Source organism: Aureobasidium subglaciale, assembly GCF_000721755.1.
Source record: "Aureobasidium subglaciale EXF-2481 unplaced genomic scaffold scaffold_2, whole genome shotgun sequence".
Classification (NCBI taxonomy): Eukaryota; Fungi; Ascomycota; class Dothideomycetes; order Dothideales; family Saccotheciaceae; genus Aureobasidium; species Aureobasidium subglaciale.
The window spans coordinates 678,214-700,796 of NW_013566993.1; the positions used below are offsets into that span (position 1 = coordinate 678,214).

General features: G+C 50.6%; 11 protein-coding genes across 11 annotated transcripts; 6 read left to right on the forward strand and 5 right to left on the reverse strand.

Moving 5' to 3' along the window:
• Positions 1 to 275: 275 nt before the first annotated feature.
• Positions 276 to 1,769, reverse strand: AUEXF2481DRAFT_385307 (uncharacterized protein). The gene is made up of 2 exons (XM_013492254.1): positions 844 to 1,769; positions 276 to 772 (listed from the first exon to the last, which is right to left on the reverse strand). The coding sequence occupies exons 1-2, from the start codon at positions 1,381 to 1,383 to the stop codon at positions 434 to 436; spliced, it is 879 nt and encodes a 292-aa protein (XP_013347708.1). The 5' UTR covers positions 1,384 to 1,769; the 3' UTR covers positions 276 to 433.
• Positions 1,428 to 2,260, reverse strand: AUEXF2481DRAFT_385311 (uncharacterized protein). The gene has a single exon (XM_013492255.1). The coding sequence runs from the start codon at positions 2,130 to 2,132 to the stop codon at positions 1,512 to 1,514; it is 621 nt and encodes a 206-aa protein (XP_013347709.1). The 5' UTR covers positions 2,133 to 2,260; the 3' UTR covers positions 1,428 to 1,511.
• An 873-nt stretch (positions 2,261 to 3,133) lies between these two features.
• On the forward strand, positions 3,134 to 4,064 carry AUEXF2481DRAFT_36254 (uncharacterized protein). Its single transcript, XM_013491994.1, has 4 exons — positions 3,134 to 3,218; positions 3,268 to 3,377; positions 3,432 to 3,837; positions 3,896 to 4,064. The coding sequence occupies exons 1-4, from the start codon at positions 3,147 to 3,149 to the stop codon at positions 3,956 to 3,958; spliced, it is 651 nt and encodes a 216-aa protein (XP_013347448.1). The 5' UTR covers positions 3,134 to 3,146; the 3' UTR covers positions 3,959 to 4,064.
• An 864-nt stretch (positions 4,065 to 4,928) lies between these two features.
• On the reverse strand, positions 4,929 to 5,483 carry AUEXF2481DRAFT_1762 (uncharacterized protein; the record flags this gene model as incomplete). The annotated part of the gene is made up of 2 exons (XM_013491732.1): positions 4,929 to 5,039; positions 5,127 to 5,483. 2 exons carry the CDS (start codon positions 5,481 to 5,483, stop codon positions 4,929 to 4,931), a joined length of 468 nt encoding a protein of 155 aa, XP_013347186.1.
• Positions 5,484 to 5,952: 469 nt separating this feature from the next.
• AUEXF2481DRAFT_385560 (uncharacterized protein) lies at positions 5,953 to 7,401 on the forward strand. Its single transcript, XM_013492256.1, has 2 exons — positions 5,953 to 7,338; positions 7,395 to 7,401. Exon 1 carries the CDS (start codon positions 6,421 to 6,423, stop codon positions 7,171 to 7,173), a length of 753 nt encoding a protein of 250 aa, XP_013347710.1. The 5' UTR covers positions 5,953 to 6,420; the 3' UTR covers positions 7,174 to 7,338; positions 7,395 to 7,401.
• Positions 7,402 to 8,605: 1,204 nt separating this feature from the next.
• On the forward strand, positions 8,606 to 9,393 carry AUEXF2481DRAFT_1764 (uncharacterized protein; the record flags this gene model as incomplete). The annotated part of the gene is made up of 2 exons (XM_013491733.1): positions 8,606 to 9,175; positions 9,244 to 9,393. The coding sequence occupies 2 exons, from the start codon at positions 8,606 to 8,608 to the stop codon at positions 9,391 to 9,393; spliced, it is 720 nt and encodes a 239-aa protein (XP_013347187.1).
• A 333-nt stretch (positions 9,394 to 9,726) lies between these two features.
• AUEXF2481DRAFT_36257 (uncharacterized protein) lies at positions 9,727 to 11,918 on the reverse strand. The gene is made up of 3 exons (XM_013491995.1): positions 10,010 to 11,918; positions 9,799 to 9,951; positions 9,727 to 9,744 (listed from the first exon to the last, which is right to left on the reverse strand). The coding sequence occupies exons 1-2, from the start codon at positions 11,790 to 11,792 to the stop codon at positions 9,926 to 9,928; spliced, it is 1,809 nt and encodes a 602-aa protein (XP_013347449.1). The 5' UTR covers positions 11,793 to 11,918; the 3' UTR covers positions 9,727 to 9,744; positions 9,799 to 9,925.
• Positions 11,919 to 12,147: 229 nt separating this feature from the next.
• On the forward strand, positions 12,148 to 13,263 carry AUEXF2481DRAFT_26180 (uncharacterized protein; the record flags this gene model as incomplete). Its single annotated transcript, XM_013491883.1, has 2 exons — positions 12,148 to 12,241; positions 12,302 to 13,263. 2 exons carry the CDS (start codon positions 12,148 to 12,150, stop codon positions 13,261 to 13,263), a joined length of 1,056 nt encoding a protein of 351 aa, XP_013347337.1.
• Positions 13,264 to 13,575: 312 nt separating this feature from the next.
• AUEXF2481DRAFT_62048 (glycoside hydrolase family 13 protein) lies at positions 13,576 to 15,261 on the reverse strand (the record flags this gene model as incomplete). Its single annotated transcript, XM_013492105.1, has 5 exons — positions 13,576 to 14,414; positions 14,465 to 14,573; positions 14,627 to 14,776; positions 14,830 to 14,988; positions 15,037 to 15,261. 5 exons carry the CDS (start codon positions 15,259 to 15,261, stop codon positions 13,576 to 13,578), a joined length of 1,482 nt encoding a protein of 493 aa, XP_013347559.1.
• A 2,124-nt stretch (positions 15,262 to 17,385) lies between these two features.
• Positions 17,386 to 20,708, forward strand: AUEXF2481DRAFT_36261 (uncharacterized protein). Its single transcript, XM_013491996.1, has 5 exons — positions 17,386 to 17,532; positions 17,591 to 18,677; positions 18,732 to 18,799; positions 18,858 to 19,974; positions 20,028 to 20,708. The coding sequence occupies exons 1-5, from the start codon at positions 17,453 to 17,455 to the stop codon at positions 20,391 to 20,393; spliced, it is 2,718 nt and encodes a 905-aa protein (XP_013347450.1). The 5' UTR covers positions 17,386 to 17,452; the 3' UTR covers positions 20,394 to 20,708.
• Positions 20,709 to 20,954: 246 nt separating this feature from the next.
• AUEXF2481DRAFT_1769 (uncharacterized protein) lies at positions 20,955 to 22,448 on the forward strand (the record flags this gene model as incomplete). Its single annotated transcript, XM_013491734.1, has 1 exon — positions 20,955 to 22,448. The coding sequence occupies one exon, from the start codon at positions 20,955 to 20,957 to the stop codon at positions 22,446 to 22,448; it is 1,494 nt and encodes a 497-aa protein (XP_013347188.1).
• Positions 22,449 to 22,583: the final 135 nt, after the last annotated feature.

The window sequence follows — 22,583 nt, forward strand, 5'->3', positions numbered from 1 at the left end:
TAGACTTTTTTCGTACAACGTTTATTCGAATGTAATCCCCCTGATGGTATTGCAGATTATTGTTTGTGAAGTGGAGGCTTGATTTTCGATGCGGCGTTGGTATGTTCACATGGCGTTCTAAACCTCGCGCGTTCTCAACATTCATCCTCGCAAGATCACGCCGCTGTAAAAATGCAGAAACCAATTCAATGTGATCTAAATCATTGTTGAGAGCACAAGAGACAGAGCGAAATCCATATCAACGCACTATTATCCCAGCGGTCAAGCGCAATCACATAAGTAGCTGTATAAAGGCACAATAATTTCCATTCGCGCAGTGAACGTTTTGGAGAGAGCGAAGCATTATTATAATTTCGTCATTAAAAGCCATTTCCACCCGTCATTAGTCGTCGTTATCTTCATTGCTTCATTGCACAGTCATGGTCACCCCTGTTTAGAGAGTCTTGGCGTGGTAGTGCTCGCGATCATACTTCTGACCCCAGTGCTCCTCGCGCTCCGTCTCCTTCCAGCCGTCGTATGCCCCGGCCATGCGCTCACCGCTGGCCTGCTTGGCTTCTCTCTGCCACTTGGCGGTTCTGCGGCCAGCGGCGAGATCCTGCTCCCATTCATAGATGAAGTGCTTGATGTACTTTGCGAAGCCAGTCTTCAGGGGGTGCATGTCAGGGTCAATGGCGACCATGTCGCCCTTCAGGGTACTTGGCAGCATGCGGTACAGCTCGCGTCTCGTCTCCAAGTCCAGTGAAGACCAGGCCTCCTGCTTGGTGAGCAGAGTCTATGGAGTAGGTCAGACATTGGATTCATGAACGATCGAAACATTTGCACGTCAATTTAGGGTGAACTTACGACAAGGTTAGCCTTGGTGAGCCTTGAATTGGCTTGAGTGATGAGACGATCCGACATGTTCTCGATGTGATCGTCGTAGAGTTCCCCAATGTAGATGAGACCTAAGTACTCTTGTTCTTTTTCGAGTGTGGCGGGGACTGGTTGGCCGAGTTTGCTACCCCAGATGAAGTTGCGAACGATCTCAGAGACTGAGGGGTCTGGTGAGAATGAGAAGTGCTTGTTGCTGTGATCGCTGTTTGGTTCGGTAAAGGGATCGCCACCGGCAAGAGAGGAGGCACAAGTCAAGAGGTGTGTGGTAGGAGTGTGCTGATAGAAAGTTGTGTCAGTTACGTTGAGAATGAAATGAAGTTGGAGTGTTGTGATGTGAAGGTGGGGAGAGCTTCGCGGCGTTGGAAAGAAGGAGCAAAGTCGACCGGTCCGTGCGCGGAGAGGTCGTGATTGTCGAATTGGTCCAAGATATAAGAGTATCTTGCCAAATGTATTGAGAATGCAACGGTCATTCTGACGTGCCAAGTACGTTGTGCTCGAGGCTGTGGGCATGCAAGACAAACTTGCGGTCTCGATAGGAAAAGGTTGTCCTTTTCGGTTATGGCTCAAAGCTGGTTGGGAATTTGTTTTCTGGCGGCCATGTGCCCAATACCCTAGGTCGGACTGTCTGGGTGTCGGTGTCAATTGACAGATGAACTGTCTGACTCGGACTGAATCTTCTTTATGCGACTGCCTCGTTTGTTCGACGACAGACTGTCATGAAAAATTGTGCCATGATTCGGCCACGAAACGCTCTTGATGATGAACAGTGACATGCAGAATTCTAGTAGCATGGCAGTTGCAGTCCTTCGAACTTGGCCTCGAAGCCTCGAGTAGTACTGGGCCAGTGCTCGAGGCGAATGAGAGTCAGGTCTGTGAAAAACAGATCCTCGCGATTTGGTCGAGGCCCCATCACGACGCGGAGAAGAGAGGAATGGCGGTACAGACGTGTTGAGATCTTTGCAGACACTCGATTCTCGTCCGGTGGCGTGACTCTCGAGTAGCTTGTCTGTATTAACTCTGAACGGCCAAGCCTGATCTTGCTGAACAGAGGGCTCACGGTGTACACAGTGCCGTCGCGTTGGAAGTCGTAGCCAGGTGTTGGCCAGAGATCTTCGAGGTAGACCCTCCCGTCCGAGTGCGGTGTTCCGGAGCGAAGCTGTGATCCGGGAAGGTGTACGTGTATGTGCAGAGAGTAACGGGCAGAAGAGGAGAGGGTGTAGGGTGTAGAAGGGATAAGTGGAGGTACCTACCAAATTCATGGTGGCTGGTGTAGGTGTGGTGGGATGGTGAAGCTGTCGAGGTGCGCGAAGATAGCTCGAGACAACTCGCCCTGTCAGTTTTTCGTTGGCACGAAAGCGGTTCACGTAGATGCCTTCACTACGGCTCTGGAAGTGCCTCCACGCAAGCTCTCGGCGTCAGCCCTCGCAGGTCTTACCCGGGGTCACGTACACGTCGAATCTGCTTCCCTTTCGAGATTGAAGACGACCGTCATGATAAGCTGTCGCAGGGCAGAAAATGGTAAACATGCTGCGACTCCCATCGAGGTTCTCGGTCACGACATCAGTTCCCCCGAGACTCAATCACGCATTACGAAGGAGAGCACATCTTGACTCTCGTGAAAGTGGTGACGACGGACCAACATCAGCTCTTCCATGTGCACAACGGGGTGGGCATGAGGATATGATGATGGTAGCAAGCAAGCTCTCAAACATGATCTCATCGAGCCAGACCTTGTAGACCTGCAGCAAGGTATGAGCTTGATGCCACTCTCAGATAGATAAAATGCCGATATGAGTGTGATGTCCAAGAGTGATGTCCTCTTATTTGTGTCTGATGCTTCCCACTAGCAGCGGGCTCACCGCCTTCGGGGCTCGGACTTTGGTAACCCCTTGCCGGGTGGATGTTCAAACTGTCAGGCTGCATCTTTGTCTTGAGCCAACTCGAACATCCTCATCTGAACACCGATTTTTCAGTCCTTGAGAGACTTAGCAGTACAAGCGCTGCCCACTCTGTAAGCCCTCAGAACGTAAGTGCGCCTTCCATACCTGACAGAAAGCGTGGTATGACGCCATTGCAACTGCTTCGGAACTTGCCATGTCAACAACCAGAGGAGCAACCATTCATCTGGCCTTGCAATCGTGCGCATTCAAAGTCCTAGCCAGATACAGGTCTTGATAGCAGAAAATGTCGTCGTTCTACCAGCACACTTGGCCAGGATACCAAGCAGTGCAACTCAGCTGACTCCGGAATCCAGTAGAAGACGAGACGCCGCGATGCCCATATACTCGACCCAAATCGTACGCCTGGATGGCCTGATGCTCGCTGCATCGATCGAGAACTCTCCAGTAGGTGCGGACGATAGCATCGCATTGGACGCATACTTATGGCCTGCAGCACGATGACACCATCACAAATCTGAAGAACCAGCAGCGGGCTCTTGTTCGCAAGATGAGCAACACGTCCGAGCCGCGAGCTGCCATCGAATCAGGCGACTACAAACTCCAGTGAGCAAGCAGCATCTCCACGCTCAAGCCGGGCTTCTGACTGTAGCGTTGCAGCTACTACCGTCATGAAGACCTGATCTTCTTCGCCATTACCGAACGCTCTTTCCCGAAAGAACTTGCCGCCATGTATCTCGACGATGTCGCAGCCGAGTTCATGAACACTCATAGGGATGCCGAGTATCGCTCGTCGGCACTGCGTCCTTACGCCTTCAACGACTTCGACACTTTCATGCAGCGCACAAAAAAGTCTTACGAAAACCCAAGAGCTTCGAACAACCTCGACAAGGTGCAAGCCCAACTGAAAGAGACGACTCAGATCATGTCCAAGAATCTGGAGGACTTGCTCTATCGTGGTGACAGCTTGGACAGAATGGGACAGATGAGCTCCGACCTGAAAGAGTCTAGCAGAAAGTACAAGCGTGCCGCCGTGAGGATCAATTGGGAGTTGCTCCTGAAGCAGGTATGTCTCTTCCTGGGTCGTCAATGATGATTCAGCAGCTGCTTATTCATCACAACAGTACGGTCCCTTTGCCGCTCTCGGCACGATCATCCTGTTCTTCATTATCTGGCGATTCTGGTAAATCTTATTGAAAGCGATTTCCTCCTGGGTTGATGCTTTAATGATCCAGCAAAAAGAATACTTGCACGGCGTCGGTGGTACTGGCGAATATGTTGATATACCCCTTTTGCGAGAACAGAACAGAACAAAAGCCGCCTGATGCGGTTGAGAGGCACCATATCGAATTGCCGGCTGATCAGTATGCCCTACGTGATGAAAATACCCAGAATATCCAGGATGTGGCGTATTGAAAAGCAAGGCTGGCTGTTCGGGACCTCTCCTGCCGTAAGACCACCACTGAAGAAGAGTTTCCAGTTCTGAGTACCGATGAAGGGGCCAAAAATACGACCACATGAGGCAAGCCTTATAGAATGCTGCTGTCATGGGTTCCTCCAAGGTCGAAGGGTATCTCTCTGGAATCCCTGCTTCGCCGAAAGAAGTTTTCAAGCACGTATGTTTGCCGTTCCCTATTTCTTACTTTTCTTTCTTTTCTTTCTCTTTTTTCTTTTCTTAATTTCCGAGAAAGAGAGCTTGATGCAACCCATTGACCCAGGCCTATGACTTGCTTTGAACCTGGGAAATGTTTGTACTAGGACCCGGCGTACGCTCGAGAGCGTGGCAACCCTCATCATGGTGCGTTCCGAGAGGTATCACAGCGTCTTTGCATCCTCTTCGCCTTAGTGAGGGATCTTTGTCGTCGTCCTTCATGCTCCAGAACTGTACATCACCTGGCAGACAGCAGCCCGGACTACATGAACTTGGTCGGTTATGCGCCTCAAGCACTCCAGTGATATGGCGGGCCATCAAATTGCAAGAATTGGAGGATGCTTGTTATTCTGACAGGCGTCGTTATTTCTTTGCTCTGTATCCCTGTGGTTTGCGGTTCAACTGCAGACTGGTTGTTGAGCAAGCCCCTTCTTGGGACCATGCATAGCCCTGCTACTTCATTCCCGCATCCCGGCCTGGCCGGCTATATTCCCTCCTCTCCTCTTTCATCTAGCTTCGACTTCTGCATCATCTTGTGCTTGTTGCAAGTCTTCATTACCGATGGGCGAGATCATGGGGCAGCGGAGATGGCGATGTAAGGCTTGGAGAGATGTGACCTGGGATACTTGCGTTAGCTTAGGGTTCGATGGCTGGTATACTGCGGTCGACATACCTTCCCTTCAACCTCCGGCCCAGTCTCTCACAATGTCGATGAACTTCTGCTTGGCTCTCACCAGCACAGCCCACACACGCACAACGATCAGTCGCATGATGCCATGCTGTTGGCGGACAGGCAAGGCAGGATTGCGGTTCAGCCACTCGAAATACATGAGCCCACCATTGGCTTGTTGATGTGCCTGGTGTGCATCACGTTGTCTCCTATTCTCTGCCATGACGAGAGCAAGAGAAAATGATCCAGGCTCATCTTCAGTACCGTCCTTCGAGTAGCTGGACGAGGAAGCGGTGGACGAGGTACCGGGCGAGGCGCTCACCACAGGCCCCTGCTCGTGGCTCCAGGAGAATGCATCCCTTTCTTCGGGGTCGCCTGGTGATGCTGGCATGTTGATGCGTGACAAAGAAGATGATAGTTGGTTCGATAACAGCGACGGAGGCGCTTGATTGTGGCTCGAGGTTCGTTGACCTGGTGCGCGCTGGTCGTTGGTGTGGTTCTACTTTGTGAATTGAGGATTCTACCGCCCTCAGCTTCGAGCACCACGGCGACAAACCATAGCGGTTGTGGCATCCACGAGTCCAGGACCTCTTCACCCGCCACTGGAAGAATTAAGCCCGTGGGACTTGGATGATTGCCCGAGCCTTGCACTATCGTCGACCTGACTCCGTACTCGAGGTCTTTCAAATACAGATCGTCACATTCAAGGCCAGAGAGAAGATTTGTGAATGATCATGATGAGAAGTCTGCTAGCCTTCATTGATTTTGGTTGATGGTTCTCCAAAAACGTCGAGAGACTCTGAATACCTCTCTGCAATTTATACACACCGTCCAACAACGTCCTCTCCGTCCTCGCCCGAGCACACGGGCACGAGTCCCGCCCAGCTTTCTGACCATCATGGACTGCTTATCATCGGTTCGGAAGCTCGTTGTGGGATCCCGAAGCTGCACCTCACAGCTCAGCCAATACAAAGTCACATTCTTGGTGAGAATCTTCGAGATGCTGTCTCGGCCCGGCCACCTATTAGATCGCCTGGAGCAAAGACAGCAGCTTGAGCCTCGATCGACAATCGTGAAATTTCTTGATACCACGCCTGTCTATGCATTTGTCCCTCTGTCCCAGCCCAGACTACCTCTTCAATTGCCTGGGGCGAGGACAGGAGACGCACAAATTTTCCTCCGCCGATTCTTCATAGTGGTGCGTAGCGAGCCGGTGCACCGTCGGGATCCGAACGGTGTTGGAGCTGCTTGTAGGTGCCAGTCTCAGACCACGGGTTACGTCTGGGAGGTCGTCGACAGTTGAATTGCCGAATGGGTTTACGTCAAGGATGGTAGCGACAGTCTGTATCTATTGTAAGCAGAGTGCGCAAATGGAAAGAGAGCGCAAGGACAGAAGACTGGTAGATCGTGGGGGAGGAAGAGTTGGGGGCGCGCACCTTGAGACAACGGGCACAGCGAGCGGGTGCACCGTCAGGATGAGCCAAGTAGTGGTCATAGCAGACAGTATGCTGGCATGGGACAAGACGGTGAGTCGGCTGTTGAACACATGCGCCGCACTGGGTGCCTCCAATGCGTGGGGCAGCCATGCTTGCGCCGTTCTCGGCAGCGGTGACACTCAGTGCGGTGCATCGAGTGGGATGCTGCCCCGGCCCGGCCACATATTCGATTGCCCGGAGCATGGGCAGCACCACATTGCGTATGTGTCGACGGTTCCGGGCCAAGCCACCTCTTCAATTGCCTGGACCAAGGACCGCCGTGCACCGACTTCCATGAAGCTGAGAGAGAAAGAAAGGTCTACGTCGATCGTGACGATGAAAGAGGAAAGAGCGTGCAGTCCGACCGTGGTACTCGATAACAGAAGTCAAGGGGCGCGGGAGAACCTGATGGTGAACGTGGTGGGTAGGAAGCCCGTGAACTTAGGGTGGTGGTACCCGGTTGCGGACCATCATGTGACCCGGTGTTGGCTATTGATAAGACCCGCAGCTCGGGAGAAGATGTGCAAGGCAGAACCCCGTTCGGCGGAGGTTTGTCCATGCCAATCACATTGGCCACGAAGATGGATGCGAGGTAAGAGGTCGTAATTGGCCAAGATCTATGAGTCTGTGGTCAACGAAGTCACATGTCAAGCATCGCATGTGATAGAGTATGCGAAAACTCTCGACTACTTACCAAGAAGAGATGATAGAGGTGAGGTAACGAGGAGCAGCGACCTTGGAGATCTTGGATCGAGAACCAACTGATGAATCGTTAGTAAGAAATTAAGCTTTGTGCAGAGTGAGAAGAGGGACTAACTGATACGAAGAAGGTGCGCAGCCATGAAGGTAAGTTGAAAAGAGATGAGACTGAAGTGGAGACACAGTGGACGAGGATGACGAGCTTGAAGACGCCATGTTGGTGATGAAGACAGCGCACGTGTTGATGAAGAGCGCCCATGGAAGGCGCGATGAACACAAGATCTCTGAAAGGCAACAACGTGCTGATCAAGTAACAGGAGAGTGGAACTGGTTGGACACGTGTAAGCAAATACTTACAAGAGCAAAGCACGTGTTATGCTCGTGAAGCGAAAGGTAAGCGAAGAATCTACCTGAGTGGATGATGTGAAGACGCGCTTCCAAGGCAGAGTCGACAAGAGAAGCTGCGATGAAGAGAGAAAGATCTCCTACATGACGGCCACGTTGCGATGAACAACAGGAAGTTGCAGGTAGGTGCATGATGGAAGGGATGAACTGATGGTGTCAGCAAAGGTGTCACGTGCGATGCTCACGCCAGTAAGTGGCGCAAAGAACTTACCAGCACGAGGCCGCCGATGAAGTTGCATATACCAGTCTAGCATACTCGAGGAGTACCAGCTGAGTGTATCGATCATGAGAGAAGGAGAAAAAGGCACGTCTGGCAGTGTTGTGTTGATGAAAGAGTCTAGTAGAAGAGGTGGAAGAAGAGGAAGCCACGAACACCAAAGCGCGCAGAACCTCACTCAGAAGCCGGTCAATGCTTTCATGCTTAGAGTTGAGTCACAACAGTCGGTTCTTGCTGTGGAAACCGGTGAGAAGCACAGGGCAACATATCCTTCGATGTAGGTTCACAGGATGGAGCAGTATCGACCAGTTCTCGTCGGTACGGAGGACTGATGCAGAACAGTCAAAGTTGTTTGCATGTCTGGCAGACTACTAGATCTACAGCAACATGAGAAGTACTGATAGTCAGGGTCAAAGAGAGTTCGTGAGACCAACTATGGCGAGCTCTCAATCAAAGCATACAGATGACCCCATTACTCTCTGCATCCAGATGATGATAGAACATGGCGGACAGTGGCTAAGAAGCGTATGGCTAAGAATTCAGCCTGGTGGCTCACTTGTTATGACAACGAGTAGGCACGACATGATTCTTTGCGTCGTCTCAGGTCGTCTCTTTCTCCTTTGAAGCGACAAACATCGATGGCCCAGCATCCTCGCTATATCTTGCCTGATCCCTGCCTTCTCATCCACCTCCTTCTTACACATCACTCACATAGGCATGTCTGCAATGGGCTTCCAAGGTCCCCCCAGCGTTTCCTTTGACGCCTCCCCAGACCTGGTCAGAGTTCCTACACAACGTATGGTAACCTGGAAGGAAGACCGCATGCCAAAGCGCTCCGACCTACCCCCTGGCCATCTCATCAAGGAGCTCATCCTGAAGCTCTGCCCAGGAGACAACCTCGAACAGCTCGAGACAGTCTACAGAAGTGAGGTTGCAAGAGCAGAGATGGAGGAGTGCTACCAGATCAGACTCAAGATCGCAGAGATCGAGCTGCAACAGTGGAAGCATTTTGCAGAGCACACCAAGATCGACCACCACACCGCCAAAGGCCGTGGCGATTACGTTGCTGTTGGTTTGTGCGAAGCTGGTCTTGACAAGGCTCAGGGTAAGATCGCACACCGGACCCATGTTGTTGAGAGAGAGAAGAAGGAGACCCAGGGGTGTGAGGCCAGACTTCGTACCATGGATCGCCAGGCTACGAATGCCATCGCCTCGCTCTTCAACAGGCACGGTGAAAATACTCGCTATTGCATACTCGCATACATCCTCGCCAGAAAGGAGAGCTCGGTAAGTTTTTATATCTCCAGCCTCTCCGGTCAGCGACGCATGTGGCATCGAGCTGTGGAAATGCACAGTCTTTCCTTGGTCGAAGTCACGTAAAGAGGAATGGGGCAAGCATGTTGACCTCAGTTGACGACTCTGCTCTTTACAAACGTACTGTGCCTTTCCACAGTCACTACAAGTTGTCGTCTAGGGAGGATGCTGAAGTAGTCAGACTCGACTGATGAAGAACTAGAGCTAACACAGATCATGTCGCAGGGTCCCGACGAAGTCCGAAAGCAGGCAAACAACTCTGCCTCTTCAGTTCCATCTCCTCAAACTCAGCCATCGGAGAAGACAGCACAGTGACTGCTCCACCAGCACCGATTCGCCATACGCCTTCATCGTCCCATTGGAAGGCGGTTCGGATGACGACAGAAAAATCTCCGCCTCCTCCAACGTCAAAGTATCCCAGTACACCGCTGTAGATACTCCTTGCTTTTCCTTCTATTTCCGTCAACAACTCGCACGATCGTTTCTTTGGAGCGCCGGTCATTGATCCAGGAGGAAGAGATGCTGCCAGCACATCGATACCTGTATGTTTTGATCCTTCTTGCAGTTGCCCTTCGATGACTGACACAAGCTGAAAGACAGTCTGATACTCCTCAACGGTCATCAACTTCTCCACTTTCACGTTTCCAGATCCCACAACTCCATGCAAATCGTGTCTGATGAGGTCAACGATCATCAGGTTTTCAGCTCTTTCCTTGTCGACATTCAACAGCTTTTCAGCATCATCTCTTGTAAGGCCGTTCTTTTTCTCCACTGTGCCTTTGATGGGCCTGAACTGACATTTTCCAGTCCGTGACCATGACAAGAAGCGCTCTGGACTCGACGATAAAATGGTCACACCACACTCTTTTCCTTCTTTTTCTTCTTTCAAGCGTAGATAGGCACCAAATGGCGCGGGATTGGATGTCCTCAGGCGCTGATAGAGCTCGAACGATGTCGGTCGACAATATTCGTCATAGGACAAAATGCTTTGGTCCGTCAAGCAGAGTTCGTAGGAATCGCCAGCACGAATATGGTCTTGGCATGTCTCGACCTTTCGCACGTACTCTGCATCGTTGGGCGCAGTGATGATTGGGGTAGCTAGCCCTGGCAGTCTCTCGTCCTTAGTCAAGCTTCCAACGAGCCTCTGGTCGAGCTTCTTTACAACCTGCTCAGCTGTTTCGAACCAACGATCATCGTGTTCCTCCAAACTCTGAAAATATACCTTGCTCTCCACGTGATCAACAATAATGCTACGTGATACGAATACGAACCAAACATCTGGGCGATCACCATTTAATGGTTGAGGAACATCAATCGTCTCCAGACCAGCTTCATACGAGACGAATCCTACAAGACCGCCCCAGAATGGTAGATCAGCGTTTCCGTCCGTCGCCTTATTCGCGGTCATGAATGTCTCGACATTGGACCACACGTCTGCCATGGAGCCTGTGTATAGAGTATCCGTGCCGGAAAGATTGCTGCTTATCGTGTGGTTGCCTGTTGAGTATCGAAGTGATCTAGCGTCGTTGATGCAGCCAATCATGCTGAACCGGCCAGTCTCAGGTCTGACAGGCTGACCGTTTTTACTGCCAGACTCAAGCATTATGGTCTGGTGGTTCACGTTTTGTAGTGATTGAAGTAGAGATGCTACATCAATCGAGCCACTAGCCACATCCATACATTTCCAAGTGACTGATCTGGAGGAGGGGTCTCGTCCCATTCTCGAGGAGTCACGAGTCAAAGCTGGTGTTGTAGCGGTCGTATCTCTGATTGTAGGGTTGACCGCATCGAATAAGGATGATGTGGTGCTTGCCGAATCATCGCCGTTCTCGCTGTTGGTCTCAGAAGAGTCGACATCGATAGTAAGATGTAAGGTGTCATTCTTCTGAGCTGTAGCTGCGCGGGCCACCCTCCATGCGAATGCTTCGGACCACCAATTATGGATAATCTGGGCACCAGCAAAACTCGTGCAGATAGATTCTGGATGGTACTGTACTCCGAAGAATGGCTTCTTAACGTGTCTGATACCCATTAGGATAGGACCGTTTTGATCATCCGACAAGTCCCAGGCCAGTGGTATGATGTCCGGACAGCTCGGAGTCGACTTCCAAAGTTCTGCAGAAGTCTTGCCTACATCATGGCCGAGCTTCACGTGAAGTGAGTGATACTGAGTGGCCATAAGAACATCAATGTCATTAAACAGCGACTGTCGTTGGTGGGTAACCTCAGTCACTAAGCCATGCCGGGGTTGATGGAGTCTGCCAGCAGTACCTCCGAAAGCCAAAGCAAGACTTTGAAATCCAAGACATATGCCCAAGACAGGTAAGTAGGTATCCTCAGGTAGATTCCATAACTTTGCAATGAGACCGAGGTCGTTCAAATTCCTCGGATCACCAGGACCAGGACCAGCGACTACAGCATCGAAACGCCTAAGGAAGGCACGGAAACATGTATCGTCGCTCGTGAGAAATCGCTTGTCGTCAATTTTGATCACCTCGACAGTAGCATTGAGGTCCTGTTGAAGCAAATTGATGATGTTGTTACTAAAGGAGTCATAGGCATCCAGGAAAAGTAGATGAGGGCGGTGCATTAGAACAAATGATTGATGAGATCCGGAAGTCAGGAGAAAGGAATGTCGGGAAAGAGGGTCAGCCTTTCTACGCAGACTGTCAAGAACATGCGAGCCAGATAAAGTCGTGTAGTAATATTGTTCGATGGGATGGCAACAGATATGATGTGTCGATCGATGAGTTCTAGAAAGAAAAGCTGGAGAAGCTAAAGCCGGATCGGGCAAGGCTTTCCCGCGAGGTTTATTCCAGCCCTACGACTTTCACTCGTTCACGTCCTCCCGCGCGGCAGTCGCGACAGCTTGGCGACACAACCGGGCAAGAGCTTCCTTCAAACACTCACAAGACCGAGGCAGGTGCGATCTCCTGCTACAGACCATGACAGATACATGGAATGGCACTCCACTGGATGAGGTGCAGTTCCGCCGACCAGAGGTGATTCAGTACTGGGGTGGAATCCACGCAGACAGCAGTAAGCACATGATGCGACAAGCCACACCGTCTCTCTTCTCTGACTAAATCCTGCTGGCAGTCCATCCCATCCTCCGCGAATCACCCTTCTTCGATCATACGAGCAAGAATGGCCTTCTCTGGAAGCAGGCCGAAGCAAACCAAGCCATGTGGGAGCTGTGTAGATCTCGACAAGCGCTTGAGACACGGCTGAAGCAGATGAATGGCGTCGAGTACCTTATCATCGGCGAGCCTCAACCGAACACAGATGCAGCTTTAGGGCCAGATACGGGCATCTGGGTCATCCGCAAACAAGACCGTCGCAAGAGACCTCCGCAGGCAGACGAGATTACCGTTCTGGGCACATACTACCTGGTCGGCGAGAACATGTACCAAGCGCCATCCGTCTACGATGTTGTCGGCAACCACCTCCTCTCGGCCATGAACTCCCTCACAAAATTCACTCAGACCGCCGCTCCGCTACCGCTCTACACTCCTGCGACAGGATACACCTACTTCCCTCCATCCACTACAAAGACGCTCGCTGCATCGCAAGCCTTGTCAGCGAGTCGAGAAGCCAGTACAGCGCCCACGCCGGCTGACATTCCGTCCGCAGCTGCTCTGGATACAGCGGCGCAATCTGTTGCAGAAACACAGTCCAAGACAGCAAAGGACGCAGATCCTCGCGCGCAGATGGCTCTCTTCGAGTCCTTCAACATGATGCTACACTACGGAGACGAGTACATGGACGAGAACCCCCTGCGAGGCGAGCCAGGCAACTTTACCTTCTCGGCCACAAAACACCACGTCCGCGCGAAGGCAGAAGCCGCCGAAGCTGCCAAACTCAAAGAAGCAGAATTGGCAAAGAAGTTGGAAGAAGCAAGATTGGCAGCCAAAGCCACGCCGTTCGCCTCTGCAGCAGCAAAGAAGGAAGACGAGGAAAAGACGAAAAAGAAGGTCAGAGACAAGATCAAGAAGAGGAGAAGTAAAGGTCTTGCTACCAACCCAAGCACACCGGCCAGTCCTGCCACTCCGGCTTCTTAGCTCTGATGCAGACCATAATAATGACTAGACAAATATGATACCCATGACTTTTCCCATCGACTCTGGCATCTCAAGCTCATCAAATCGCCCTAATGAGAACTGAAAAATCACACAGTGATGTTCGTATACAGTGCCAATTCCTGAGAGCAGCTGGATCGACCTCTCTTCAATAACGGCTCATCAACACCCAAACATCATTGTGCCCTTTTTATAGTCAGCAAATTCGCTATGATATGAGCAGGGAGTCGGCTACTTTACGTTACATGAACCGAAAATTCGAAAACAGACCACCAGTATATGGAATACTCAAGGTCAACCATCACACAACCCACTTCCCTCAAGCCGTTTAGTCGAGTACAGAACCACCGGCAAGCCACCCTTGATCTCAATTTTCAAATCTCCAGACTCATCAGTAGCGGATTTTATACAAGTCAATGCATCTGTAACATTCATCCCAGCATCGAATCCAGAACTCGTGGCCAGTAAATCAAAACTCGCATTTCCCGAAGAGCCAAGATTGTTAAATATACCAATGACTTGGGTATCGTTATTTCCCTTTCTCATGACGATGGTGTGGTCGTCAGCCCAAACAGGGTATGCGTTGTATGTCAAATACCCATCGTCGTTCTTCATAGCTTGTTTACGAATAGCATTGAGTTTACCGATATGGCCGTATAACGAAGCAGCAGTGTTGTACCCAGATGTCCACAGCGCTTCCCTCTGCTTCGGTGTCGAAGAGCCAGAGAAATGCTGTTCTTGGCCTTGGTAAATGATTGGTATGCCATCAGCAAGCATCTGAAACGCAATTGCATTCTTCGCCAACGCCATGTCAGAAGTCAATGACGGAAAGCGAGGATTATCGTGGTTCTCAATAAAGGAGCCGAGAAGCGTTACGTCGTTGCAAGTAGACTTCATGGTGTTGACTCCTCGTTCTAGCTCTTTAATGTCGCCGTTCGTGGAGCTAAAGGCTGAGGTGATGTTGTAGTACATTGGGTAATTCATCAAGCCAGATATGTAGTCTTGGTAGGCACAGGTGTAGTCTGGATTGTTGTTGAAGACTTCCGCGATGGCGTAGACGCCTGCTGCTGATTCGAACTCTTTCAATGAGCCTTTGCTGACACTGGATGCACTGTCAATGCGGAGACCATCAACTATTTTATGTTAGCTCCAAAAGTGGACAAGCGATAGTCTATGGTCTTACTCGTGTAGTTCGCGACTAGCTGCTTGATCCATATTGCCCACATCTCTTGTACGTCGGACTCTTCGACCCTGAGATCTGGTAGTGAGACGATGTTATCACCAGCCCAGCACTGGAGAAGATTAGCAACGCGGCGCGAACTCATTGGTCTCCAAGGATCCTCACCGACTCCATGCTGGTCTGATTGTTGTAGTCTATCAGACAGAAGGGGTGATAATAAAACTCCTTGTCGAACGGAGTAAACTTCGAGTAGTCCACGCAATCACCACAGCCCACATAGGCCATGTGGTTTGTGACTATATCAACCATTAAGAACTGAGAACCCATCAGCCACGCCTATGCTACGTTAGAAATCGGGTCTAACGGACCATTCCTCTTTTGTGCAAGGCGTCGGAAAGCGACACTAAATCAGCAGCGGAGCCATAGTTGGTGTTGACGGCATATATGTCTTGCGCCCAGTAGCCATGATAGCTCGAGCCGTCAGCTGTAGAGCCATTGACATTCTCTACAACCGGGGAAATCCAGACCTGAGAAGCGGTCAGTGGTGGTCACATTTGACACTGTCTTGCACTTACCGCTGTGAAGCCCATGTCTTGAATGTATCTCAGATGATTGATTAGCCCTTTCCATGTGCCGCCACAGTAGTCTCCCAGATCACAAGAGGCTGTGGTAGATCCGTCAGTGCGAGCAAACCTGTCAGTCATGACTTGGTATATTGATTGAGACCGCCATTCCGAGGACGAGAGAGCTTCTGCTGCAACGATGATCGTACAAAGACATGAGCTTTTGCTGAGATGCATGATACCGAACAGACTGTGGGAACTCGCAGATGTGAGCATCTGGTAGATTGCAGGCTTCAGCGACATATTTATGCTGCTCTCGCTGTGTCAAGAACCAAAAAGGTCAGCGTCATCGTGCTTCTTTCCTCATATTGCAACACAAAGTACGCCTCTCGCTGAACTTGTGAGATCTGCAAACCTGCGTCTGTCACAACAGCATGCCTCATCGTTGATGAGGCATCCCTCAAACGCCCATGGCTGATTTGCAGGATCAAGGTGTCTCTCCGTCAAGATCATCTCTTTGACGGAGCGCATGACCCTTGGAGATTGCATATGTCATGCTGGGGTGCATGGATCTAGGCTGAGTTGTTTCGGAGAAATATCAATATGGTGAACGTCAACTTACTCCAGGAGTCGATCGACCTTCGATGTCCAGTAGAATCAGTGCATCGATCGCTGCAAAAGTAATCTGAAACATCAAGGGGACATGCTTATGCTATCACTGCACTTACGCATATACCAAGATCACGTCTGACTAGCTGATATAGTATCCCGCCATCATCCAACAGTGAAAGTATACCTGCAACCTCGTGCATGCCGAATGGACCGGAAGAAGATGTGGTAGGCTGAGAAGAGTCACATGCGAGGAATTCACGTAGCGTGTCTGAGTCCGTCAGACGCTTGACTGTAGGTCCGAGATATTTAGGCATCTTCTCCTGCATGGTGGCTTCCAAAGTCGAATACTGTAGGCTATTCCTAGAGGAAGACTTAGTAAGATGATGGTTTCACGCATCTCCTATAAGTATGCTTGAAGTAGCAACCACTAAATGCTCACTACATTTGGCAGGCCGCCAACCCTCGACTCAAGGTATGCCTAAACTCTCTTTCCAGGGGCCTCGAAGCTGCGAAGGATGTCTTTTGGATCGTCTATGGCAGATGTTGCAAGATGACAGGCAGAATAGAGACGAAAACAATTAGAGCAATGGCGTGTGAGGCGGTGTGTAACAGAAATCCGGCATAAAACCAAGTGTTACATCGTGGTAGCCCGAAGTCTAGGTAGTACTATCTCCTGGAAGGAAGTACCATATGCATGTACTTGTCGTGGCAGTCGACCGGTGGATATCAGAATGGAGGTTGAAAGTGCGCAAGGCGCTGAACTGCGGGGTCGATGATGTTGACCGAGGCGGCGGAATGCGGTAAGCTCTCGCATGTGCCTGTTGCAGTACAAAGCTCGTGACACCCTATTGGTGTGTGCATGGTACGTCTCTGAGGGTGTGAGAAGGTTTCGAGCTGAGTTTGTCGAGGAATATTTCAGAATCTTCCCTAGCTGTCCAGTGGCTACTTCATACATGCCTTGCATCATTGTTAGATCGGGGTTTTGCTTTGGCGATGGCCTCCCCAAGTGCTAAAATCCTACCTATCGTCACGCGTAGCCTCCAGATACAACACCCTCTCTGTTTGTAGCAAGGTACGCTGGTTCTCTGTTCCGGCGCCTCATTACGTTCACACTTCGATTTAACAGACTTTCATGGTTTCCCACAACTCATGACGGCACTGCGTCTATCTCAGGGTCGATGGGAAGCGACGGCAGTTAGCACACGGACAAAAAGGACGATCAGATGTCACGTGGTGCCTGGACTTCCCACAAAGGGTAACGGACCTGGCGTACCGTTGTACTCACCACCCTGTCTCACAGCATCCCAATCCCCCCACTATAAGCCAAGAGGATAGGGCTCTTAATACATTAGATCTTAGGAGTACCAAGACATCGAGTCTTTCTTCGAAGGCCATTGATGGTACGCAGGAGCTTTTACCGTGTCTGAATGTCATTCGGTCGTAATTGTTCCCCTCGAGTCTGACCAATGCAATGAGCCTCCAGTGCAATACTCGGTTGGATAATTGTGGAGATTCATAACTTGGAATCTACACAATGTTCTTGACGGCGGTACAACCATCACATTAATACAATCATCTCCAGTCTCTTCCATCACGTCTAAGCTCGCGCCAGATGGTTGTCGGAAATAATGGCCTTAGTTTTGACAGCTTGACGCTTTCGGACTAGGCTCCGATCTGACGTCACAGGGTCCGCCGATGTCGTTACACGTCGTGAACGACTGCAAGGATCTTCGAAAGCCTGGCCCATACTGAGTTTGTATGCACTGTACCTAGGCCACTTGTCTCTGAAGAAGTCAGCATTACCATCGCTGCAAGTATGGTTCACCCGGGAGATGCCATAAACAAGAAGGAGGCCGCTGAAGCGCTAGACTCGCTATTGCTGGCGGATGAGGTTTGGTATGCACGACTCGCGTCACGCCTCCGCCTTCGTACTTGCATCCACTGACGCGCCCAGGGATGAATGTGATATAGGCTCAGCCAACGAGTGGCCAGAAACGTTACAGTCAATTGCACCCTTCGTCTTCACCCTCTCACATCCTGCCGCCATCTTTTGGGGCGAGAAGCTCGTCATGATATACAATGGAGCCTGGGAGGCCACTTCTCACAGCGCTCTCAAGCAAGGAAGGCCGCCTACCGACGCCTTCCCGAAAGACACAGTCGACATTCTTCGGGACTACATTCAAGGTCGCATATCACGGCCTATCGTCGCCTCCGAACTGTCCGACCGTCCATCCTCGAGCATCGAAAAGTCCCCAGTCGTGTGCAGTCCGATCAATGACCAAGGCGAGATTGCAGGTGTTCTGGTGCAGATCTTCAACAAAACACACTCAAATAGCAACGAGGCTAAAGAGGAGGCTTCCAAGGAAGAAAAGCAGCAGAAGCAGGCTTCACCAGGCGAGGACATGAATAATCTCGTCAACCATGAAGAGACTGCATTGGATAGACAACCATTCTTCCAGAAATTCGCCGAGATGTTGCCAACTGGACTCGCTATCTTAGATCACAAGGCCGACCCGTTATTCGTCAACCACCAATTCCACGATCTGACCGCCCACCGAGGCCCAGATCAGTCTTTCAGGATGTGGCCTGAGACTATCCATCCAGACGACTATGAACGAGTCATGAAAGAGTACCACAGTGCCTTCGACTCGCAGACGGACCTGGAGACAGAGTTCAGAGCCTTTGGTGAAAACCAATGGAGACTGTTCCTGATGCGCCCGCTAGGAAAGAACAACCTACAACAGTTTACCCTTAGACAATTTGGTGGCTACATATGTGCCCTGATTGACGTATCCGACATGAAGAACGCCGAGCTTGCTCAGACCCGCGCAGCCAAAGAAGCGCGTGAGAGGAAGCAACAGCAGGAGCGCTTCATAGATATGATTAGTCACGAGATCAGGAACCCGCTATCAGCTGTGTTGCACTGTGCTGAAAATATTATGGAAGCGGTACACGATGGTAAAGCGAAATCAACCCAAGACATCTCTGTGGACGAAATTGTCGAAGCTGTCAGCACCATCCAACTCTGCGTGGATCATCAAGTGAGAATTATTCCTATATTTGGTGTGCTACTTCTCAACTAATATTTCGCCGAGAAAAACCTCGTAGATGACGTTCTGAGCTTCTCGAAGCTTGACGCTTCTATGCTCACGCTCGCCCCCAGGTAAGCGCTATCATCCTCAATTACAATATCATTATGACAGCCACTAACTCGTTCGCAGAGCCACAAAACCCAAGGTTCAGATGGCAGATACACTCAAGATCTTCCAGCCAGAATTGCGAAAGAAGAAGGTCGAATTTGGATATACAGTCACGCCAGAATACGACAACTGCAGCGTCGACTGGGTCATGGCAGACCTTGTTCGAATCAGTCAAGTCATTGTCAATCTCATGACAAACGCGATCAAATTTACGACCAAGTCAGAACGCAAGAAGAAGATTGATATCGAGGTGGCTGCGTCGATCGAAAGGCCAACATCTTACCCACCTAATGTGGTCTTCTTCAAAACTGACAACATCGGTTTGAAGACCGATGCTACCGGGAATGCCGAGTGGGGAGACGGTGAACCATTGTATATCATGGTTGCCGTGAAGGATACCGGAATTGGCATCAGCAAGGAAAATCAGTCCAAGCTGTTCGAGCGTTTCCAACAGGCTACACCGAAGACGGGCCAGATGTATGGTGGCTCCGGGCTCGGCCTGAACATAGCTCGCAAAATGTGTCAGCTGCATGGTGGAGAAATAGGTGTCAGTTCAGTTGAAGGTGAAGGATCGACCTTTGGCTTCTTCTTTAGGGTCCGACGCGGCGGCGAACCCGAGGACTCTGACAAACTGGAGCCCAAGGAGCTTTCGAGGAAGCTCGAGCAAAGTGGGCATGTGGACAAGGTCAAGGTAGATGAAGACAAGGTGCCAGAAGATCTGAGTAATGTTTCTGGGGAAAATACTGGAACCAACAGCGAGGACCCGCCTAAGGACCGATGGCAACACACAGGCGACATGGCCGATCAGATGAGCCAGAAGCACAAAGACAGTAATGCGCCCCGCGACCAAGACGAGAAGTCATCAACAAGAGCCGAGGACGACGTGGGTCAAAGACGACAAAATAGACCAGCCAACGCCGGTCGAAGCTCTCATCGCCCTGATGCAAGCTTTGAAAAGAGCGAACCGACAAACCCAAAGGACCAGGATCGCAAGGATGACGACCAGGAGTTTGGTCATGATAAGACTGGTCCTAGAGGCGAGGACTTCGCAAAGCGAGACAAGGAAGAAGCAAAGAAGCCTGTTGATCAAGTTTCAAATCCTCAAAGTGACTCGAGACCCACGATATTATTTGTTGAGGTAAGTGTTCTTCTACTCTTGTGTTATCGATCACTGCTCACACAGGCTTCCAGGATAATTTGATCAACCAAAAGCTTGTCAAGAAGAAGATTGAGGCAAAGGGCTTTCAAGTCACGACTGCAGATAACGGCAAGGAGGCTCTAGACTTGATCACAGCGCGTTCTTCCGAGCACAAGCCTCCATTCGATTGCATACTGATGGATCAGGAGATGCCTGTTATGGACGGCAAGACTGCTTCCAGAGAGATCAGGAGATTCGAGGACGAGAACGATCTCCCCAAAGTCAACATCATCGGTGTGACTGCCAACGTAAGAGAAGAGCAACAGAGCGAGATGACAGAGGCTGGGATGAATGATGTGATCGCAAAGCCATTCAAGATGGAGGATTTGCTGGAGAAGGTGAGGAGGGGCAGCAAGTAGCGGCGCTGAATGATTTGCATGGACAAGGACGTTTGTTTTGGGCAGGGAAGCATTTGGGAACATCTCTTTTTCTTGCATAGTATGAGCCTATTATGACGACGATTTACGACACTGTATAGTGCATAATTTACACAGTATTTCTTGTCTTCTTGTTCAGTTCGTGTGACAATCGAGGGGTGGAAGTAGGTGATCACTAAGCTCATTGCGTGACAGACTTGTTCGCGGACCGTGGACGCCGTGACCCGGCAACGAAGGTTTCTGCCAGCTCAACCACCGCTGCGACCAGACAGGACAAGCATGCCCTGCTGAGTACACTGTACAGACAGACATGCTCTGCTCGACTTCTGGAGTCGGCTAGACGCAGGAGTAGGTCGGTGTCCATCTAGAGCGTGAAAACGTTTCGTTTGTTGCTTTTGACTCACCGTTTCTCGGCCGAAGAGGAACCTTCAACCATGTCTGACGCGCGCAGCTCGTATAACATCTGTATCTCCTCAATCCCCACTTCTCGCTGAGATTCCAACATGAAAGACCTAGAGTTCCCTACCTGTGCGCGACGTCATCATGTCGACCAACATCACCAATATAACGCTCACGGTCGAAACATGCCGAGACTTGATGGTTCTTGGAGCGAAACCTGAGGTCGACACCGAGATCTCAGGTATAGGTGCAATACTGGCTTTCCTTCTCAGCGCATATGTCACCTTTGCGATCGTACTGATCTCATACCTGCTGGGATCTATTGATAGAAGTCTTCTTCGACCAGTCGATCTATATGTGCACCGACTACCCTCTCAGCGACGCACAAGCCCTTCCTGGCATAAAGCTCTGCAACAATGCGTCCTTCTGCTCAGCGATCAGCAGATAGTTACCGGAATCGCAGTCTGTATTGCTGGTTTCATAGCATTACGTGGTCATATCTCCGTATACCATTTTCAGATTGTCATCATGCTTGCCTGGATGTCAAGCTCCGTCCATCTTTCGGCATTGACAATGCTAGGGGAGTACTTTCACAAGCGTCCTGGAGTCTTAGGGTGGCGTATAGTTGGTATGTTGGTTTTATTCGTCCTTCTGCTGGCGGCCTTAGTACCCACTTCGTCGAATCTCTGGGCAACCTGGTATCTCCATGATGACACAAAGGATGACGAGAGAACCTATTGGGCCATTCCAGCGAAGTGTTTCTACTTCCACACTTGGGGTGAGGGTATCAATCCCGATGCACCGCTCTCCTATCTGATCCTTATTGGGTCGTACATCTGGAAGATTGGTGCATTGTTCAAGACCTCCAGAAACATTTTCCATCGTCGAATCAGAGGGCCCTACGAATATTTCCTGGAGCGAATACTACACGCCGAAGCGCTCAAAGCCTCCAAATGTCGCGAGAAACAAAGGTCACTGTCATGGAAATATCACGTCGCGATGGTCGTGTACGTTGTTCTTCTGGCTTTGTTTGAATTCAGCGCATCGTTTGCCGCGTCGCTGTGGCTGTCCTATGTTGGACTTGTCTATGGTACCATTCAAATTATCATACCACGGCAACAGAACTTCTGGTGGAATCATCAGGAAGACAAGTGGACTTTTGGACAGATTGTGCCTCTTGTGCTGTTGATACAGCCTATTGGTGCAGTACTCGAGAACTTCAAAGTTCGCGGCCACAAACGCAAGACTGGCCGTGACTCCATTGCTAGCGAAGACGGCTGTGATTCCGGTTCTGCAAGCACTGCCATGCTGCCACCCCGAGATCTCCTGGCGCGACATGAACAAACGTTCTCCGAGATGTTTGCGGCACTCGAGGTGATCAAGCCGACTGAACGCTCCATCGAAACCCTGGATCATCAGATGCCGTTCTACACCTCGGTCATTTTCACCACACTCATATTGTGGATACACGTCGGCATTGCGATCATCTCATCTGTGGCGTTCTGGATTGATTCTATAAGTCTAGGTTATGTTACGAGCGACAATTGGTACTATGTGGGAATTGGTCTGGGTGGCTTCGTTGCTGCCATAGTACTTTGGACTGTGGCGTTCATACCATTTAGTCGAGTCTTCAAGTAGTCGGCAGGAACGACCAGGACTTGTGCTCTAGAAGCTTCTGCACTAATGCTGGACGACTTCCGACGCTGGATATCGGCAGGAGCAGCAGGATGGCCAAATATGGCGTCGCGCTCACAGATCAAGAAGGCATGATCC

Excerpts from the sequence above, each read along its gene's own strand:
- AUEXF2481DRAFT_36261 (XM_013491996.1), top strand. The coding sequence starts at position 17,453 with ATGGTTCACCCGGGAGATGCCATAAACAAGAAGGAGGCCGCTGAAGCG. Across the intron at positions 18,678-18,731 it reads AACTCTGCGTGGATCATCAA|AAAAACCTCGTAGATGACGT; the intron begins GTGAGAATTATT and ends TATTTCGCCGAG. Across the intron at positions 18,800-18,857 it reads ATGCTCACGCTCGCCCCCAG|AGCCACAAAACCCAAGGTTC; the intron begins GTAAGCGCTATC and ends ACTCGTTCGCAG.
- AUEXF2481DRAFT_36254 (XM_013491994.1), top strand. The coding sequence starts at position 3,147 with ATGCCCATATACTCGACCCAAATCGTACGCCTGGATGGCCTGATGCTC. Across the intron at positions 3,219-3,267 it reads CATCGATCGAGAACTCTCCA|CACGATGACACCATCACAAA; the intron begins GTAGGTGCGGAC and ends TATGGCCTGCAG. Across the intron at positions 3,378-3,431 it reads TCAGGCGACTACAAACTCCA|CTACTACCGTCATGAAGACC; the intron begins GTGAGCAAGCAG and ends GTAGCGTTGCAG.
- AUEXF2481DRAFT_385560 (XM_013492256.1), top strand. The coding sequence starts at position 6,421 with ATGGTAGCGACAGTCTGTATCTATTGTAAGCAGAGTGCGCAAATGGAA.
- AUEXF2481DRAFT_385311 (XM_013492255.1), bottom strand. The coding sequence starts at position 2,132 with ATGAATTTGGTAGGTACCTCCACTTATCCCTTCTACACCCTACACCCT.
- AUEXF2481DRAFT_385307 (XM_013492254.1), bottom strand. The coding sequence starts at position 1,383 with ATGCCCACAGCCTCGAGCACAACGTACTTGGCACGTCAGAATGACCGT. Across the intron at positions 773-843 it reads TCACCAAGGCTAACCTTGTC|ACTCTGCTCACCAAGCAGGA; the intron begins GTAAGTTCACCC and ends CCTACTCCATAG.
- AUEXF2481DRAFT_36257 (XM_013491995.1), bottom strand. The coding sequence starts at position 11,792 with ATGCACCGCCCTCATCTACTTTTCCTGGATGCCTATGACTCCTTTAGT. Across the intron at positions 9,952-10,009 it reads CTTCTTGTCATGGTCACGGA|AAGAGATGATGCTGAAAAGC; the intron begins CTGGAAAATGTC and ends GAACGGCCTTAC.